This window comes from Podarcis liolepis, assembly GCF_965112155.1.
Source record: "Podarcis liolepis genome assembly, chromosome: 5".
NCBI lineage: Eukaryota > Metazoa > Chordata > Lepidosauria > Squamata > Lacertidae > Podarcis > Podarcis liolepis.
In genome coordinates, this window is record NC_139556.1 from 39132370 (window position 1) to 39152437 (window position 20068).

At 43.6% G+C, this 20068-nt stretch overlaps 1 protein-coding gene across 3 annotated transcripts in view; it reads left to right on the forward strand.

Moving 5' to 3' along the window:
- The first annotated feature begins 1958 nt into the window (after window positions 1-1958).
- Window positions 1959-20068, forward strand: part of KIF20B (kinesin family member 20B) — a 119164-nt gene continuing 101054 nt past the window's right edge. For 2 of the 3 annotated variants that reach the window (XR_014526174.1, XM_083502996.1), the window contains exons 1-18: window positions 2064-2268; window positions 4072-4219; window positions 4506-4592; window positions 4688-4807; window positions 4986-5124; window positions 6333-6517; window positions 9227-9284; window positions 9535-9729; window positions 9922-10033; window positions 10760-10828; window positions 10915-11061; window positions 12296-12458; window positions 13836-14159; window positions 14971-15110; window positions 16145-16274; window positions 17531-17753; window positions 18131-18192; window positions 18907-19026. Coding sequence is in view for 2 of the 3 variants with exons in the window: in XM_083502996.1 (XP_083359122.1) it covers window positions 4073-4219; window positions 4506-4592; window positions 4688-4807; window positions 4986-5124; window positions 6333-6517; window positions 9227-9284; window positions 9535-9729; window positions 9922-10033; window positions 10760-10828; window positions 10915-11061; window positions 12296-12458; window positions 13836-14159; window positions 14971-15110; window positions 16145-16274; window positions 17531-17753; window positions 18131-18192; window positions 18907-19026 (2421 nt within the window). In the remaining variant the exon portion in view is untranslated. Of the gene's footprint in view, window positions 2269-4071; window positions 4220-4505; window positions 4593-4687; window positions 4808-4985; window positions 5125-6332; window positions 6518-9226; window positions 9285-9534; window positions 9730-9921; window positions 10034-10759; window positions 10829-10914; window positions 11062-12295; window positions 12459-13835; window positions 14160-14970; window positions 15111-16144; window positions 16275-17530; window positions 17754-18130; window positions 18193-18906; window positions 19027-20068 lie in introns of all 3 variants that reach the window. The other variant, XM_083502997.1, reaches the window with a different exon arrangement.

Sequence of the window (20068 nt, forward strand, 5' to 3'; positions counted from 1 at the left end):
TGTGGTTTATAAGCTTCTGTATGTGTTTACATTGTGCATTTATGAACATTTATTCTATATTTGAGACTTTAGAATTATTATAACAGTAAAGCTACTTAAAATTATTAAGGTAAAGGGACCCCTGACCATTAGGTCCAGTCATGGCCGACTCTGGGGTTGCGGTGCTCATCTCACTTTATTGGCCGAGGGAGCTGGCGTACAGCTTCCGGGTCATGTGGCCAGCATGACTAAGCTGCTTCTGGCAAACCAGAGCAGTGCACAGAAACACCGTTTACCTTCCCGCCGGAGTGGTACCTATTTATCTACTTTCACTTTGACGTGCTTTCGAAATGCTAGGTTGGCAGGAGCAGGGACAGAGCAACGGGAGCTCATCCCGTTGCGGGGATTCGAACTGCCAACCTTCTGATCGGCAAATCCTAGGCTCTGTGGTTTAACCCACAGCGCCACCCGCGTCCCTTTTAAAATTATTACCATCAGCAAATATCCCAGTAATCTTTAAAGCCACAAATGGAAAAGAGTATAGTGCATGATATGTTCAATGATCTGTTGTTACTCTAAAAGAAAATACGCAAGTGAAAATTGTTAAGTGGCATGGAAATGAGTCCTTAATTTAATGCTTGTTATTGTACTGCTCTTCTGTAATAGGAAAACCTTCAGATCAACCAACCAGAATGTTTAAATTCTGCCTTTCTTGCCCCTAACCTGCCCCCCATTAAAAAATACAATTCCAAGAGTAGTAACTTAATAGGCAGGTCAAAGATCCCAGGGGAGAGAAGCAAAAAACACACCAGGGCATGTTCTATTTACAAGCAAAATAGCTATCTTTCTACCGGTAAAGGTGGTGGTGGGGGGGGGTTCACAGGAAGGAAACAAAGTCGGAAGGGGGCCACAGTCTGGAAAAGGTTGAGAAGCACTGTCTTAAACTGTCCCTGTCCCTAACCCCTTCCCAAAATTGCATACCATTCATTAACTAATCCCTTACGGCCTGAATCAAAGTTGCCCTCTCTCGGCTCAACTAAGTGTTCCGAACGAAACTCTGAAGCCTTCTAACTTGACGCGTGTCAGGAATCTTAACAAATAATGACCATCCGAGCAGCAAAATGATAATAACAATAATTTATTATTCATATCCCGCCCAGATGGCTGGGTTTCCCCAGCCACTCTGGGCAGCTCCCAACAGAGTATTAAAAACACGATAAAATATCAAACATTAAAAACTTCCCTAAACAGGGCTGCCTTCAGAAATCGTCAGATAGTTGTTTATTTCCTTGACATCTGATGGGAGGGCGTTCCACAGGGCGGGTTCCGCTACTGAGGAGGCCCTCTGCCGTTCAGACATGCAGCAGGAGGCCTCCGTACAGTGGTACCTCGGGTTACATATGCTTCAGGTTACATACGCTTCAGGTTAGACTCCGCTAACCCAGAAATAGTGCTTCAGGTTAAGAACTTTGTTTCAGGATGAGAACAGAAATCGGGCTCCGGCGGCGCGGCGGAAGCAGGAGGCCCCATTAGCTAAAGTGGTGCTTCAGGTTAAGAACAGTTTCAGGTTAAGAACGGACCTCCGGAACGAATTAAGTACTTAACCTGAGGTACTACTGTCTTTGGGACTACAAATACTCCACGTATTTGGGCAGCGGTTTCGTGGTCCAGGAAACACCAGGAGGGTAACCAGCTTGGCAGAGGCATTTCTCCGGTTCCCTTTATTTATATTGGACTTGAGAGCGCACGGAGCCCAAGAACGAGGCCGGGCCCCAAACCCTGGTTCCAAACGAAGCCCTGCCTGCTGCCCCGAGCTAAGCCAGCCGCTGTTTCCACGTGCGCGTTCGCACCCCACCGCTTTCCGCGTCTCCTGCCTTCCGAGACACAGGCAGGCGAAGCTGCCACCCCTACCGTCAACAATCCTTCCGTAGTTCCCGGATGGACGCGGAGCCTCTTGGGATTCGTAGTCTTTCGCCGCGCCCAAGGGCTCCTATATAGAGAAGCGGCCGGAAGCTGCCGGGCCTCCGCGACTACATTTCCCAGCGTGCTCGTCGACGCGAGCAGTTGGCTCCCATGAGCCTCGGCGGCGAGGTTTGAAAAAGAGCGCAGGTGAGCTTCTTTCGCTGGGGCGGCGAGGCCGTTGCCGCTTTTGGGGGGCAGTTGTGCGCTTAACGGGGCGAGAAGGGCTGCCGTTGGCTGGGCCGCCGTCCCTGGGATAGGATTAATTTCTTCTGTTTCGTGGGCAGAGACCCAGCCGGTTCTCGCACCCGATTGTATGTCGTTTTAAAAGTAAGTAGATAAATGGTGGCCATTCCTTTGGCCCTTTCGGTCTGCATTCGGGTCCGGGGTCCGAGCGGAATGGCTTACTTTATTGTCAAGCCCAAAGCTGAGCTGGTAGCAGGCCTGTAGTTGCAGGGCATCGTTGCATTATATCTTATGTTTTTGAAATAATGCACCTGCGCTTTGAATCCGAATCTTGGTAGTGCAAAAAAGCAAAAAGCAAAAAAGCATGCCAGACCTTACTAGAGATGAAATTTTGAAGCCATGGGGGAGAAAAACAGCTTTCATTTTCCTGAAGCAAATTCACAGGAAAGTTGGGGAAGAAAACAAACCCACAGTGCCGTGTTGTTGTTTTTTAAAGCACTCCTTACATATCCAAAGCCATTTGAGGAATAGAATGGTCATGTCTGGTTTATTAAAAGTACAGTCTATTCAGGCGATAGTGGCTGTGCATCTGACCCACAGAAGCCCCTGCTAACATGCTAAATCTGTATTTTCACTCTAAGTCTGTAGGTCACTTTAAATACATGTAAATCGGAGGTATGGCATAGGATGCGCTCAGTGTTTTGCTACAGCTGAACCTTTGTGGAATATCAGCATCGTTGCTGGGCCATCTTACCTGAAACTTGACCATGTTTCTTCTTATCAAGGCTTTTGGTCCTTAATTTGTAGTGTTTTAAATGCTTGTTGCCTCTTTTCAGAGGTTGGGATGTGTTAAGCCTGCCTTTTATATTACGGGTGTGTTTTTTGGTTTTTAATTTGTTTTGGTTTCATAGTACTTTTTTTCGGGACGCGGGTGGCGCTGTGGGTAAAACCTCAGCGCCTAGGACTTGCCGATCGCATGGTCGGCGGTTCGAATCCCTGCGGCGGGGTGCGCTCCCGTCGTTCGGTCCCAGCGCCTGCCAACCTAGCAGTTCGAAAGCACCCCCGGGTGCAAGTAGATAAATAGGGACCGCTTACCAGTGGGAAGGTAAACGGCGTTCCGTGTGCTGCGCTGGCTCACCAGATGCAGCTTGTCACACTGCCCACGTGACCCGGAAGTGTCTGCGGACAGCACTGGCTCCCGGCCTATAGAGTGAGATGAGCGCACAACCCCAGCTCTGTTTAGGGAAGCTTTTAATGTTTGATGTATCATAGCATTTTAATATTCTTTTGGAAGCCGCCCAGAGTGGCTGGGGAAACCCAGCCAGATGGGCGGGGTATAAATAATAAATTATTATTATTATTATTATTATTATTATAGAGTCTGGCAAGACTGGCCCGAACGGGCAGGGGTACCTTTACCTTTACCTTTACATAGTACATTTTAACTTTGCACTCTTTTGTAAGTTAATTTGGGTTACTTTTTGTGTAAAAACAACAACAACAACTAAGTGCAGTTAATGCTACTTCGCATCCTTGCAAAGCTTCCAATGAAGGTTCCAAAGAAGACACTCGAAGGACTATGGCACTAAAATGGCCTTCTCAATATGGTGTCCACTGTCCACCAGATGTTTGGATTACAAGTCCTGACAACCTTGGGAATAGCCAGTACTTCAAGTAGTTGTACTCCAAAACATCTGATGGGCACCAAGTTGATGATGACTGCATTAAACTGTACTGTAGCTGTGCCCATTTTTTCACTCTCCTCTCCTTTTCTGCAAGGAAAGTTCAGACAAACAGAACAAGGCAACTCTAAAATCTGAGTAATACTTACAATCGGACATATGAGTTCACATGATGAAGAAATTTGTGTAGAGGTCCAAATTTCATGTTATTGGATGTTCCATTCAAGCAACTCTCTCCCCCCCCCCACTTTGTCTTCTTTAATAGGATGGAGTCTAATTTGGATAAGCCATCAATGCTTAGACCATCCTTTATTTCTGCTGTTGAATTGTCCCCAAGAATTATCCCTGTGGATGTTAGTGACATTAGGAAGAATCTCTATAGTGATTTATCATCAATCTCTGATATAAGCCAGGTAAGGGAATTGGACGACTCCAAGTGATAATGACAATGTCTATTGTACTGTACTTGTGAAAGTGATCCACACAGAAATGGCTGAGGTGGATGTGATGTCTTGGAATACTCAGTTGCTCATGGAATTAAACAGTTTGTAGTCCAGCTTCTGTGTGGGAAGTTGTTCCCCATGTGGAATAACTTAGCTGTGTATAGTCTATTGAGATTAAAGGCTCATAAAACCAAGAGCCTTGAGTATATGGCAATATTGTTGGACAGCACTGTGGTTTTACTCTTTCCCTCTGTAGAGAGAGAGCTTGGAATCCAGAGAACGCATTCATGTTTGCCTGCGCATTAGACCGTTGATGCAGTCAGAAAAGGAAGGTGATTCTCAGGTGTGATTTAAAAATAAATTCTAAAAGCAAAATTTGTTTAAGAATGCCATCTGTTGAACTAAAAATATCTATTATCTATCTCCCCTTTCTTACAGAATTGTATTTCTGTTCTTGATGCATCAAGTGTTATATTAAAAGCTCCCAAGTCTTCCAAGGTATTCCGGCTTAGTGAAAAAAACTTGCAGCAATTGGTGCAGAAATTTACTTTTTCACAGGTAAATAAAGTGTAAAGGGCTACTGGCGACTCATAACCCTTAGTATGGAAACTTTGCACATAATAATGCTTGAATATTTCTCACTGATTTGAAAAGCTTAAGAAAATATAGTCTTGAAAGAAATTGTCTGGAATTTCAGTATGGAAAGCCATAAAATATCTTCTTATTAACTTTTTAGGTATTTGGACCTGAAACAACCCAGGAAGAACTCTTTGAAGGGACTGTGAAGCAGCCAGTGCAAGACTTCCTGAAGGGACACAGTCGCCTTGTATTTACCTATGGTGTTACAAATGCTGGGAAAACATATACATACAAAGGTACTACTGAGCATCCATATTTCTCTGGACAAAATGTTAACTTGAGTTCCGTGTTACTTATGTATGCTCTGTGTCATCAAACTGTGTGCTACAGTTATTTCAACACTCTGAACTACTTATTTTTCTTTGGAATATGTGTATAATGTGTTTTAAAAAATGAATTTTGAATTGGAACATAGGAAACTGGTTTTGTAACCCCGTATAGTAGTAGTAGTAGTAGTAGTAGTAGTAGTAATAATAATAATAATAATAATAATAATAATAATAATAATAATTTATTATTTATACCCCACCCATCTGGCTGGGTTTCCCCAGCCACTCTGGGCTGCTTCCAACATAATATTAAAAATACAATAAAACATCAAACATTAAAAACTTCCCTTAAAAAGGATGCCTTTAGATGTCTTCTAAATGTCAGACAGTTGTTTATTTCTTTGACATCTAATGGGCATCTAGGTACTCTAAAGCAGGGGTCAGCAACCTTTTTCAGCTGTGGGCTGGTCCACCGTCCCTCAGACCATGTGGTGGGCCAGACTATATTTTTTGGGGAAAAGGAACGAATTCCTACGCCCCACAAATAACCCAGAGATGCATTTCAAATAAAAGCACACATTCTACTAATGTAAAAACACACTGATTCACAGACCGTCCGCAGGCCGGATTGAGAAGGTGATTGGGCCGCATCCGGCCCATGAGCCTTAGGTTGCCTACCCTTGCTTTAAAGGGTTGGTCCGATCCCTGCCCCCTGAAATATGAGTGAATGGAATAGATCTAAGTATGAACAGCACAAATGGATTTCTAGTTGACCGCCTATATGGGTTTTCCAGGGGTGGGGGAGGGATTACTACATTCAATTGACTTGATCTGTTTTAGCATTTCTGTTTTAGTAAAGAAAACTGAAAATGCATACTGTGATAATTTTATGCTCTGTATAAATATTTCAAACTTTTCCAATAGCCAAAAGTATTTGAAATGAAATACTTGACTTCGGTGAGTAGGGGTAAAGCGTATTCAGTGTGGTTTAAATGTTGCTTTCCAAAATGGGGGTTGAATATATTTTTATTGGAATGCTGATCCAATCACCTTGTGCTTACTCCAAGGGTAGCTCTAATTCCACATGTATACAGTTCATGTTGCCTCCTTGCCCCCTTTTCCTGATTCTGCTCCAAAAGAGTGTTCAAAGTTCTGTCAAATCGTCCTTATGACAGGTACTAATGAAGATGGTGGCATTCTCCCAAGGGCGCTGGAGATGTTGTTTAAGCGCATCCAAGGCAAACTGTATTCAGAGATGGATCTCAAACCCCATCGTTGCCGAGAACACAGAAGGCTGACTAAAGAAGAAATCAGAGAAGAAATGTCTGTCAAATGCTCACTTCTCCGTCTTATAAAAGAGGTGTGTCAATTTAGAATGCAGTCCTGAATACTTACTAGGGATTTAAGCCCCACTAAATCAGTTGGACAGATTTAGAATTATGATAAGTTTTAATAACAACCATTTGTAAAGAAACTGAAAATGGTTGTGTATGTGTGTGTTTTTGTATGTATGTATACATATACACATATTACCAAAATTCACTATGCTCTGACCAGAGTTTTCTATGTTGGTGTGATGGTTTTTTTGGCTGTGGGAATTCTTACCTATTTGGCAGAGACTCATTGAGATTAATGGACCACTTGGCCATGTCCATTCATTTGGTGAGTCATCTCTGAGTAGGATTCACATTGGCTGCAACCCGTACGCTTGCTGTGATTGTCCAAAATGCCAGAGAATCTGCTGTGCTTCTGCCTTTACCTTTTCTGCAGTTTGATGTATCTCCATACATTTCTGTTCAGTTTTGTAGAATCTCAGTTCAAGAATAAAAGGTGATTTGATCATGTTAAATACATAAAGAGAAAAAAAAATCCCTGCCTTTCAGTGACAAATCATATCCGAGGTGCCATAATAAGTAGTCTATATTGCAACAAAGTAGATTGTCAATGTGATACCAGTAGTAGAGAGTGGCATAATAAAAACCACATGGGCACCACATATTATGTAATGATCAAAGCTGTTTGTACAGAATATAAAGGGCCAACAGGTGTGTCCATTGAATTTTGCAGAGGTGGAAGCAGGAGCTGGCCTCATCCTGACGTTGCTATGCTAGTTGTACATGCATGGGCACTTCCCTTTGAAGGTTTCTTCGCCATAATTAGGACCCCATTGACAGGATTCACTTAATGAAACCCGTCGGCAGAATCTTAGCGCAGTGGGGCTCCCATCGCCTTCTCATCCCCCCCATGGCCACTTGAAATTGCCTTATGGGGGTCGGGAGAATCCTGGTACAGTGCTTGGTGGGAGGAGAGATTGTTCTGCCTGTCAAGCTGGGATGCTTGCACAGATGAGACATTTCTAATAGTGTCATTTTGAATTCCAGCCTAAGTGCGTACCACTCTTTGACACTAACTGGGGGGGTCGGGGAACTGCCAGGGGAATCCTACCAGCGGGGGTGGGGGGGAGGAAGAAAGAGCTTATTGTTGGAGATGGGATTGTAGCACAGCCCCACAACATTTTTTTTTAACACAACAGGCCTCAAATTTGTTCGTGCTACACATAATTATTTATTGATAAAATTACGTTGGAACTTGGAAAAGGAAAAGAAAAGACTCCTACCATTACGTGATTTATATAATAAAAAGCGGCTACTTTATAATATGATCATGGGGCACCCAGAAAGTATAAAACAATGCAGCTGCATAAGAACATCAATCATTCACAAAATATAAATGAGCCTCTTACATATATACAAACTCAATGAGAGGTGTGAGCTTGCTTTTGCCAGGAAATCTCATTTATATTAGGTCTAGTTTGAGGCAAACAAACTCTCATCTCATCAATGCAAATAAGTCTTTCTCTTTTCTGATCTTCCATATTTGTCAGAGTTGAAAATGCCTGTTCACAATATTATGTCATGGAGAACTGTAGAAGAGTAGCCAATGCTATTCTCCAGCACTCTGTTCGAATGGTGATTCTGAATCACAGCTAGCATTGTCCTCAATATCACTTGATGCTCTCGTTTTGAAAATATATTTATCCATATTCTACACATAGATAGATGGGCACTATACTACACTCAAATGGTTAAATGCTTATTTGGGTGTCCTTGAATCTTCCCACATTTGCCACCCTCTCCTGCCACACCCTTTGAAAACTACTGCCATAGGCCATGTTGTCTGGGGCTGATTGGACCTGGCGGCCAGCAACTTATGGAGGGCACCATGTTGAGTTCCAGCTAATGTAACATTGCTTCGTCACAGATGTCCATCCCTGTACTATCCATGCTTCCTTCCTATGCCATTGTTCAAACTTTTTTTTTAAAAAAATATTGCCTGACCAGCATACAACTGTTATCAAAAAACAGGAACCAGATCATTGGTCTAGCTAGCTCAGTATTGTCTACACTGACTGGCAGCAGCTCTCCAGGGGTCCAGGCAGAGGAAATCCCCATCCCTGCTGGCGACTGAACCTGCATTTGCAAAGCCGATGCTGTCCCACTGAGCCATCGTACCTTCTCAAGTGCTAAGTATGCTCTGGTACGAATACCGTCTTGTTATGGAAATTGTGGCATGAGTTGGAATCTGCTTCATCAGGTGCATGAGAGGAGGAAGAAAACTTGGTGATCCAAAGGCAAAAAAAATACAAGAAATAGCTGTAGGTGTTTTCCATTGCTATGCAGAGCATAAACTCAGCAGCCTCATGTTTGAACTTTCCTGGAGGAGTTGTGGAATTGTGGTATTTCCATGGAGATTGAAATGTTCTTCCACTGACTTCTGAATTGTTAACATATCCAGATTACTTTGTGAGCTACACAAAGTGGGTTCTGGCCCATGAATGCTTATTCCTTTGGCCCTTAAAGTGCCATACAATGCTGCTGTTGCAGCAGCAGCAGACTTGTATAGGTATGCCTGGTAAGGCTTGCTATGGTTACCATAGAAATGGCAATTTCATTGCAATGATCCATTAGCACATCCTAATTTTCCAGTCCTGCCATAGAAAATACGATAGATGATAGTATCAGTAGAACATCTAGGATAACCCATATTTTGTTTCTGTCTTAATTTTCAGGTTGATTATCCAAGTGTCGTTAATGGGAATCGCAGTGGAGTTGCTGATAATTCTGATGGTAAGTTACGTATCCGAAAGCCAAAATTAGGCTCCAAAAATTCAGCGTGCACTATTGCCATAGTAAGTAATGCTGAAATGAGACTTCCTCTGATACTTTGAAAAGCTGTCGTTTTCCAACCTTGGATCTTGTGCTGCAAACAACAATGCTGTCTGAACAATGTTCAGTGCTATTGAAGCAGCCTGTTTTAAATCACATCGAGATGGACTCACTTCAGCAGAATGTTAATGCCACTCCATTGTTCCGACAGAGTTGGATGAACTATCGAAAGAAGCTGAACAATCTAATGTGGATGAAGGGAGAGGTGCAAAATTCTCCATCTGGGTTTCGTTCTGTGAAATTTATAATGAGTGCATTTACGACCTGCTGCTCCCAGTGTCCAATGATAGAAGAAGGAAGGTGTTGCGTCTGTCACAGGATGTAAAAGGCTGTTCATATGTTAAAGGTAACAAATATCTTAAATCTTTGGTAACCAGTTTCAGTAGCCTTAAGGTGTCCTGCTTATTCAGTGCCCAGGCTGTGTGCAAACTAGCTTTTAATTCAGTGTAATGCTCCTAACTCACATTCTTATTTCCCTTAATTTCTTGCTTTAATTCTTGTTCAGTGGTGAATAATGAACCATTTCTATTTCTTGAAGATCTACAATGGATTCAGGTTTCAAATTTCAAAGAAGCTTTTAAGCTCATGCAACTAGGCCTGAAACATCAGAGTTTTGCTTCCACAAAACTGAATGCCAATTCCAGTAGAAGGTAAGAGGCCGATAGTAAAATCAGGCTATGTTCAATGTGTAGTAGCATAATGGTTCACTTTCAGCTTTTACTTGCAAGTTTATGCAACACAGACTTGTTAAAGTAATGCCCAGTACCTAAGGATCCCTACACCGTTCTTGCTCAGATGTGTTTCTTGAAACAATCACCCACATGTATCTTGTGCTGAACTTTGGGGCTTTTAATTATGTGACGTTTTCTGTGATTTAATAAATAGTAATGGGTAGGTGATTCCTTGCAGATCCAGTGTGATTTTTAATGTTAAGTACAGTAAGCACACAACACAGGGCTTGCGTTCCGGGCGATAACGCGTAAAGCCAAAATTGCATATGGTCAACACACATTGGGTGCAACGGTGGGTGGGATTGCCAAAGTCTTTTTTCCAAGACACCTACTCCCTTTAAAAAAAAAAATTGGCCAAGTGCATAAAGCTGAATGTGTACATTGTGTGTAAGTTGCAGAGAATAGGGCAGTGAAGAGGCCTGCAATATTCTAAAATCCTTATCTGGGATGTTAAAAGAAGTCAATATGTATCTTCCAAATGGTATAAATATATCTTAAAATCTATCACTATATACTAGAATGGAAGAAGTGCCTCGAGGTTAGGAGCTATTAAGATTTTCAAAATGGCAGAAGGCTGCAACGTGTTCACTGATGTTTAAAGATAGCATTGCTGGCAGCAACGTCTGTGTATTTTTGATCTTTCAGCCACAGTATATTCACTGTGAAAATGCTAAAAATTGATCCTGAAGCAACTCGTGTGATGCAAGTCAATGAGTAAGTTTTGTATTTCATGTGTTCTTACCGATTAAAATTGTAAGACCAGGCAACCTAAATTTCCCACTCCTTTTCTTTATCTCCAGATTATTCCTCTGCGACCTCGCTGGCTCAGAGCGTTGTACACGAACCCACAACGAAGGAGAGAGGTTGAAAGAGAGTGGGAATATTAACACTTCCTTGCTCATTCTAGGCAAATGCATCAGTGCCCTGAAGATGAGCCAGCAATCAAAGTAGGTTCTGGGAAAGCATTTCGCTTCATGTTAAGGGATGGGGGCGGGGGCTTCTAGCAGCTCTCTGTAAAGAGAAGGAAAACACCTTTTGAATGAGAGAAGTATGCATATTCCTCATGCAGATCTCTGCTACCTTTCATGTAACTTAGGTGTTTAAGAGAGACCTAGACTGCTTAACAGCCTGTCCTTAACCCCCCCCCCCACCTGACATGATCCCTACAGGATGTGAATCCTAACAAGCGGGAAATGGTGTAAAAGGAGGCAGAGTGCTTTAAAGAGCCAGAAATTGCCTTATCTTTCCAAATGTCACCTTTAAGCCTTTAACCAGTCCTTAAATAGGAGTAAGAGATCTTTTCATTTTTAGGGCAAGCACATCCTTTTGCTAGTCCGGTGAAGCATGATACATGACCAGTTCTCAATTGGCAGTGCAGTTTCCAAGCTAAAATAATAGATGATGATGATGATTTTTCAAAACTGAACTAAAACATGCAAGTGACAGGGCCATAATGCGATTATAATATATTTAAAAAGCTTTCCCCTGCCAAAAGTGCTGTGTTACCCAAGTTTGCTTGATCAAAGAAGCAAGCCAAAAACCTCCCTGACTGTACAACACTTACTTTAAAAATGGATGCTCAAACCAAGCTTGCTGCATGTCTGCTACTTGTATCCCAGTGAACACCTGCAGTGTTTTGAAAGGACAGTTGATGTTCATAAGCGTGAGAGGTACCCAGTGAGATGTTGAATCTGTGTGCGGCTGCCCCATGTGCTGAACCACTACAGGTAGCAGGAAGGAGTATTCAATGGCCTTCTGTTCTGGCTGAGCCTTCCTTGAGCAACATACTCTGCCTGAGCTCTGGCGTACTCACAGATTGTTGGTTTTTGTTTGGTCCTGGCCTACCCTTTGGTATTAACTTGTTATTTGGTCCCAACTACTGACTTTCTCCTATGGCTTCCAGTTTGGGGCTTCCTTCAGGCTGCTGCCCACAACCCATCCTCAATGACAATAATCCTTTACCCCCTTGTCTTTTGGATCTCTGTAGAAACTTTTAAAAAACAAACAAACAAACAAACAAACTGGGAAGCATGTGGTGAAGAAGCAACAGGCCTGAATGGACCTAAAGCCTTTCAGACTATGCCTCTTTAAAATGAAGCTTGGCCCCACATCCTAGAAAATCTGCTTGAAAACACTCTTCGAAAAAGTGAACTGCAGCTGTCTTGTTGGTTTCATTTTCAGGCTGCAGCAGCACATCCCCTTTCGGGAAAGCAAGCTGACTCACTTCTTTCAAGGCTTCTTCAGTGGTAAGGGGAAGGTGTGCATGATAGTGAACGTCAGCCAGAGCGCCTCTGCGTATGATGAAACCCTCAACGTGCTCAGGTTTTCAGCAATTGCTCAGAAAGTAAGTGTTCACATTTGTATGAAACTGGAAATAGATTATTGGAGTCACCATGCAGTTAGAGACATGCAAAAGGCTATGGGTCAGCTAGCTGGCTTCTGCCCTTAGAGCTCTTTTGAAGGGCAGGTGAATGTTTCAGACGTCAGAGCTTGGTAGGACTTACTTGCAAACAAGGAAGTACAGGAATGTAGTCCTAGTACTGGAATATTAATGGTCCATTCAAACAAGATTGTTACCTGTCCTAGCTGAAATTCTTAACTACTTTTGGACCATCTTACACTTTATGATCCCTGAGAAAAGTGTGTGTGTGTGTGTGTGTGTGTGTAGGAATTTAAATGCCACTCATTTGCTTTCTTACCAATACCTGAAAGAGAATGGAAAGGGGAAAATGTGGTTAATTATGGGACTAATCTACAAGAGTGACAGTAACATCTGGGGGGAGAAAAACGAATCTGAAGTTTTCAAGAACTGATATACGAAGACGCATCCTTGGCAGCAGCTGCTTATACAAATTAACTTGTGTTTCCTATTCTGTAAGCAGATCATTAAGTGGTATCTTAAATCAAGTACACATCTTCTCTAAAATTTGAAGGCCTTACAGAAATATTACCAACCAAGGAAACTTTAAATGTAAACAACCAAACTTCCTCCCCCTTCCAAATCACTGTAACACCTATTCTGAAGTGTCAACTCGCCTTCCTTATAATCTCAATTGATAGGCAGAAGCTCACCTATGTACCTGTAAGGTGCCACATATATGAATGATGCTAAACAACAGAGCTAATGATTTGCCAATCTATAGCGGGATAGGAGGGAAATGCAGCCCACCTAGCCTCTGCATCTGGCCCTCAGGCCTCTCCCCAGGCCACGTGCTTCACCATTATCCTCCAGTGCCTTTCACCTAGAGTGTGTTACTGGAACTGTGATCATGTCTCTTTCCTGCCTGGATGGAGAGGGTCACCGGGTTATAAAATGCAGTGCTCCCATCTTAATTGTAAAATGAGACCTAGCATCTTGACATTAATGACCTAGAGGGGCAGTGGACTGTCTTGTTGGGGGTCTTCAGAATGAGGCCAGACAGCTGTTATTTGGGGTGTTCATTCAGTGGATTTCATTCAGTGTGTTGAGCTAGCTGGATGGCCTGCAAGGAGGTGTTTGACTACCTGAATGGCATGCAAGACCCACTCCACCACCTCTGCTTCTGTGTCATAATAAAGAAGCTATATGGCATAGGTTTGTGCTGGAAGAAAGCATGGATTCTGGAAATCCTTAAAACGAGCAGGGTTTTGTTTTTGTTTGTTTTGGCAGGAAGCTTTAATAGCAGCTAAAACCACCGTCACAAACTGGCTTTCATATGTTTTTTGCTTCCTTCCTAAATAGGTCATGGTCTTAGATTCCAATGATTCTCCCCCAGAAGAGTCATTTGAGCAGATGGCTGTCAAAGCTGAATCTGAAATGAACACTGAAGAAGATGTGCGTTTACCCGTTAAAAGAGCAACTGTACTCTGGGAGAGGACTTTGGAGGATGTGATGGAAGATGAAGAGGAGGGGGAGGGGGAAGAGCTAGAAGAAGATGGCAGTGGGATGTATGAGGTAAACTCTGTGGCAGAAACCAGACTTGACAGAGAGGCTGAGCCGGAAGAAATGCCAGACCAAGTGGGAGATGAAGACAGTGACATTGTCATTGAAAAAGAAAAGTACCAGGTATGCCCTTGTGACAGGAATAGCTATGTGGATCTGTTGCAGCAAAAAGGAGGAATGCTTGAAAATAAGAGCCACTGTGTTAATTTGGGGCATTTACAGTCCGCTTCTCTAAGGTGTTTCATACTTCAATCTGCTTACATTTTTTAAAATGAACATAGCAGCCAGTTTGAAAACAATAAAGATGCACTGAAAAATGTCTGCTGGATAGGGCTGCCCACCTGTCAGATGATCTGATGTCACGTTAATACCCTTTTTGCCTGCTTGGTTTGAAATCAGTTGTGGGTGAAGGCATAGCTTGCAAAGTTTCGGTAGTCAGACTGTCAGTTCCTGCAAAGTGCTTTGTAAGGGGCTTTGCAGGATGGCTATTATGAAGCCCTGTGCAAAGGGCGCTGCAGGCATGATAGGTGGGACCTGCAGATGCCCTTTGGACTGAGCCAGACCTGTCCCATACTTAAGGTTCTATTTGAGATTGGGCGTAGGGCAGGGCACAGTGGCTTGGCTGATATACCCTCGTGAGCCAAATGGGGTGGTTCTCCACCGTTGCCACCGGTTAAGGCTTGGGATATGGTGGCCTCTCAAACTTGGTAATTTGATTCTAGGACTTCCTGCCTTTCTATAAACCATTTTAGGTTTTCCACGTCTCCCTAGGGATTCACTAGAATGCATTTTTACGTCCGCCTTTCTTGTGACTCACAATGTGAGAAGCCACAGGCTTTGGGGCTCCCCGTAAATAAAATGACGATGCGCCACGACAATGAATCCCTAAACATGCCTTCCACATGCTGACTCTGCTCCCGGTGCTCCTGTTTAGAGGCTGCTTGCTATAATAGAAGATCTGAAAAACAAGCTGATTGCCGAAAAGAAGGACAAGCTGCTCATGGAGCTGAAGATCCGTGAAGAGGTCACGCAGGAATGTGCTCAGTATTTTGCAGAAAAGGACAGCCATTTCAAGTAAGTTTCCTGATCTTATATTTCCGGAGGGCTTGCCAACATTGCTTTAATGTTCGGGATTGGCATGCATCCACATACAGCCCAATGCAGCAGCCAGCTGGCTATGAACTGTGCGCTGAGACCCAAGGGAACAAGGCACGCTTAATGTGTGTGGCTTCTTTATGTGCAAACACGTCAGCTTTCAAGGTGCCTGGTTGAAAACACCCCCATGTGCATCTAGCTCCACTGTGGTGGAATGCAGAGCTCATAAAGCTTAAGGCCCTCTTGGGCAGCAGACTTGGGTTCTTCTACTCCCAGCCCTTCCATTCCCTGAGGGCATACAAAAGGTAATAGCTGCACTGAGGTATCTTCTTGTTGCTCTTATTCAGGATTCACCATAAGCCACATTTCTCTCCCTGCTTTCCATTCCCAGATGTGTTTTGGCTACAGATATTTTAAAGCAGCTCCCATTTACAAGTCGTTTTCTTTATGTCCTCTACCATTCTTTTGACACGGGTGGCGCTGTGGGTTAAACCTCAGCGCCTAGGACTTGCCGATCGCATGGTCGGCGGTTTGAATCCCCGCGGCGGGGTGCGCTCCCGTTGCTCGGTCCCAGCACATGCCAACCTAGCAGTTCGAAAGCACCCCTGGGTGCAAGTAGATAAATAGGGACCGCTTACTAGCGGGAAGGTAGACGGCGTTTCTGTGTGCGGCTCTGGCTCGCCAGAGCAGCTTTGTCACGCTGGCCACGTGACCCGGAAGTGTCTGCGGACAGTGCTGGCTCCTGGCCTATAGAGTGAGATGAGTGCACAACCCTAGAGTCTGGCAAGACTGGCCCGTATGGGCAGGGGTACCTTTACCTTTACCTACCATTCTTTTGACTTAAGACCTGCACCAGCAGTTGGTGCTTCCCAGGAGCCCAGGGGCTTAGCATCATTGCTCTTCCTGACATTTCGCCTTTTGGTGCTGCTGTCATCCTCCTCTGGAGTATAGGAGGTTTCTCTTTGGGAGAACCATTTGACATGTATTTCATTTCCGTCACTGGTTAAACTTAGGACATTTGTTGGCCTTACGCAAGAAATCATGGAGGACAACTGCGAGGAGCGCATGCAGATTTACAAGGACTTGGTGAAGGAATGCATCCCACTGCCAAATAGCAGAGAAGACGCAGAAGAGACTCAAAAGGTACAGCATAATAAGACTGGGAATGCCAGTAACCTTATTCTCCCTCGAACCTGTTAAGAGAGGTATTTCTAAAGTTTAGCTCTCAAACTCACTGGGGTCCTAATGTAAAAATGGCACCAAACCAATGTGGTTGTAGGGCTCTTGCTATGCCAACAAAGTCAGACTGTATAGTTCTGCTACCTGAGAGACACTTGAGATGCTCGCAAGTTTGAGACTACAGGGATCTTTGCAAAGGCAAAGCCCCTTTTCTGCCTGAAATATAAACCTTTCAACAGATAGGTTAGCTAAGTCTAACTGCTGGGTACCCTGATTTTTGAATGCATTGAGGAAGAACAAGAACGTGCAGCTATACAGAAGGACCACATCTCAACTGTAGAACTTGGATTCAGTAGAGAACTTAAATGCTCTTTTTGCACAGGGTTTCTTTGGCAGGGAAAGAGCTTTTGAGCTCTCAGACTTGCTTACCCTGGGCTTTGGAGAACTTGGACCAGCCTTGCAAGATCTCACAAGAGCCTCCTAGAACCTAGCAGGCAATGGAGAGAGCTTAGAAACTCTCTGCACTGCTTGGGATGGTAAAACCTGTTTAGTGACCATCTCTGGAAGGTGAGATCGCTCACGCGGGGGCAGTTCCAAGGGGGTGGTTTGAGTATATGCGTTGTTACATATACCCACCACCCCCTGAACAAAGCTCTTGTGTAAGATGCAAGTTACCTGTACTAGGTGGTGGACTGACTCTTGAAGATGCCATATACAATGCTGCTTTAACGTGAGGGTCATTCCTCATCATGCCAAATTAGCTGGGGTATATGTGCAGCGTTGGCTGGTCTACCAGACTTCATGAAGGACCCTCCATTCTTGGCTCTCTCCCCATCTCCCTCCAGAGGACTTTTCCAGTGGTCCTCTGGTGTGATATTGCCTCCTGGTGGCCAGTGAAGCTCCTGTATGAGCAATGAATGTATTAATCTTTATTTGCGTCAGCCATCGGCCATAGCAACAAAAGAACAATGTGATATAGTCAATTATATAAAACACACTTTAGGGTCCTGAATCAACAGTCAAATAGTGGACCTTATTCTGATTGCCCCGGCTAAAAACCCTGCAACCTTTGTTGTCATCTGCTCATCTTGATCTGCCAAGAGAAAAGACACTATGGCAGTGGTTGGGCGACCCGGAATGGATAATAAAAGAGGGGTGATAAGCCTGTATGAGCAAACTTTCATTGTTCCCCTTTATTTTTGTGTGTTTCTTTCAATAAGGGAGCGGAAGCTAGAGAATCGGGAAATCCAGCTGATTTTTCCTGTGTGGTCGAGTCACTGCAAGAAAACGTCTCTGATATTAAGCAGCAGGCCCAAATAGCGTATGGGATGCTTAGTGCCTTAGAAGCGCCCCAAACAACCATTGAGCGTCTTGAAAAGCAGCTGGCAGAGGTAACAGCTGCATTATCTCAAGCCCGGGAGGAGCTCTTGGCCAGTAAAGAAGGTAGGTATAATGGAGAAACTTAATAAAAGTATTGACTAGGATCTAAAGAAACAAACAGCCAGTTCCATGCACCCAACAGGACTTTGGCCTTGTGTTTCTTGGCTAGCAGTCTTTGGTTGCCACAGTAAAGTTACACTGAAAAACAATTTGGGATGTGGCATTGAGACGGGGAAGGGCTCTGTTCTTAAAAGGAAATAAGTCCAAAAGTCCAGTAGCCTTTTACTTAATATATTGTGTCTACTACTACTTTAAAGTATCAAACTTTGCAGTATCAAATACAGAATGTGGTTAGAATGTCTAACGCATCTCCCCAGCAAATTTGAGCATTTCTTTCCATGACATGTATTTAATGTTAACTTTTAATCACTCTCTTACAGAGTTGACAAAGCAGGAGAATCAACTGAGTGAATCTGCTAAAGTGGTTCAAGATGCTACTCAGGTAAGTGTGTTTAGATTTCTTTAATATCTGCTTTTGCAATAGGAGTCTTCAACTTTTCTGGACATTCTGGTTTTGAGTTTTGGGTACCAGTCACAAAATAGCTGTCGGGGCGCATAGCATAGCACAAAAGGACTGTTATGAGGGGAAGCATGGTATAACACAAAACTAGTGATACTATAGTTAGAGTGGTACCTCGGGATGTGAACAGGATCCATTCCGGAGCCCCATTCACATCCTGAACATAATGTAAGACACGACCGCGTGTGCGCGGGTTGCGTTTCGCTGCTTCCGCGCATGCGTGTGGTGTCATTTTGACCGTCTGCGCATGCACGAGCGGCAAAACCCAGAAGTAACGCACTCCGTGACTTCTGGGTCACCATGGAGCACAACCCGAATGCGCTCAACCTGAAGCGTACTTATCCTGAGGTATGACTGTATTGCTGATCCCCCCCCTTCCCCCGTGAGAACCTCATGCCATGGAAAGTCAGCTATGTCTGCTGGTCCTCAATTTAGAAATACAGCTGATAAATGTACAATAAGCCTTTTTCTTCCAGTGCCAGAAGGGAGGAGCTCTAAACCCATAGCTTATAAAGCTGTGAAAAATCACCTGGACCTGGCCTACAATTTGCCTCACTGCATGCTGAGTTTCCAAATGGCCACATATTGCAGTGCATTGTCGTGTCTAATCCTAAACTTATTTACCTTCTCCTTAAGAAAATGGCTCTTCAGAACAAGCGCATACAAGAGCTAAGTGAAATTGTGGAGCAAAAGGATGATGAAATAGCAAGGCTGAAAGTTCTGATAAATCAACTGGAGGCGATCATAAAAGAGTCTGTGAGTGTTTAATTTTCCACTTGTTAATCTTAAAAGTAGCAGTTGCATGTTGACATAGTGGTGCCAAATTAAAATGCTGTCCCAGAGCAAAACTGGGCTCGAAAAGCCACATGCTTAGTACAATTCCCCCAAGGGGGACTTTTAAGAGCTTTATTTTTTGAACAGCAAGCCTCACAAAAACACTATGAAAATGGAAACTTTCAGAAACGGTGTTTTGTGATAAGACATGAGTGCCTGCTGTTCAAAGAAAGTTAAACACACGCTGCATGCATAAGCCTTTGGGTGTGTCTAAAATGTGGCTCCTGGATTCCCGACTTAAAACTTGTTACTTGTATTTTATGTTACCATACAAGCATAATAGGATTTGTCTTGCTGCCTTTGGACAGAGCAAATGCATTTTTGTACCCAGGGCCTGGTCTGAAAGCACATGATGTAGCAGCAGCCTTTTAGAAGCTAGGCAGGTCTGGTTCTTGGGAACACCATGCATAATGTCTTGAAAAGAAAGCTTGGCTATAAATGCAGTCAAATTTTCCTTAGAAAAGCACCAACTTTAGATTTCAAGAGGGGCAGAGGATGAGCTACCTTAAGGCAGATTTTAAAATGGCAGCAATGTGCAAGGAAGAATGGTCAGACTTTGGAGGGTGGAATGGGGAAGATGGTAGTAAGAGTGAACAGCAGTGGGGTAAAATACAAAGGGGGGGAAGGAATGTATTTTTCTTTTTTGCAAGGGGCTTCACTGTGTGTCAATCACAGCAGTTTTAATCAAAATTGAAGAAATCACAAATTCTCAAGAGGAATAATGTCTTCTGTCTAATGTAATCTTCCACAAAGTGAGGCATTCCCAGTTTCATTGGGCTCCCAATTCCCATCAACCTGCATTTATGGCCAACGACTAAATCTGATGGGAGTTGTCATTCAGCAACATCTGGAAGGCTGAAGGTTCCCACCTTCTCTCTTAAGGCAATGTGAGAGCTGCTGAGGGAGTGGAAGACAACAGTGGTCTCTAGCCACTGACTCATTGGTTATTCAAGCACCAGACCAA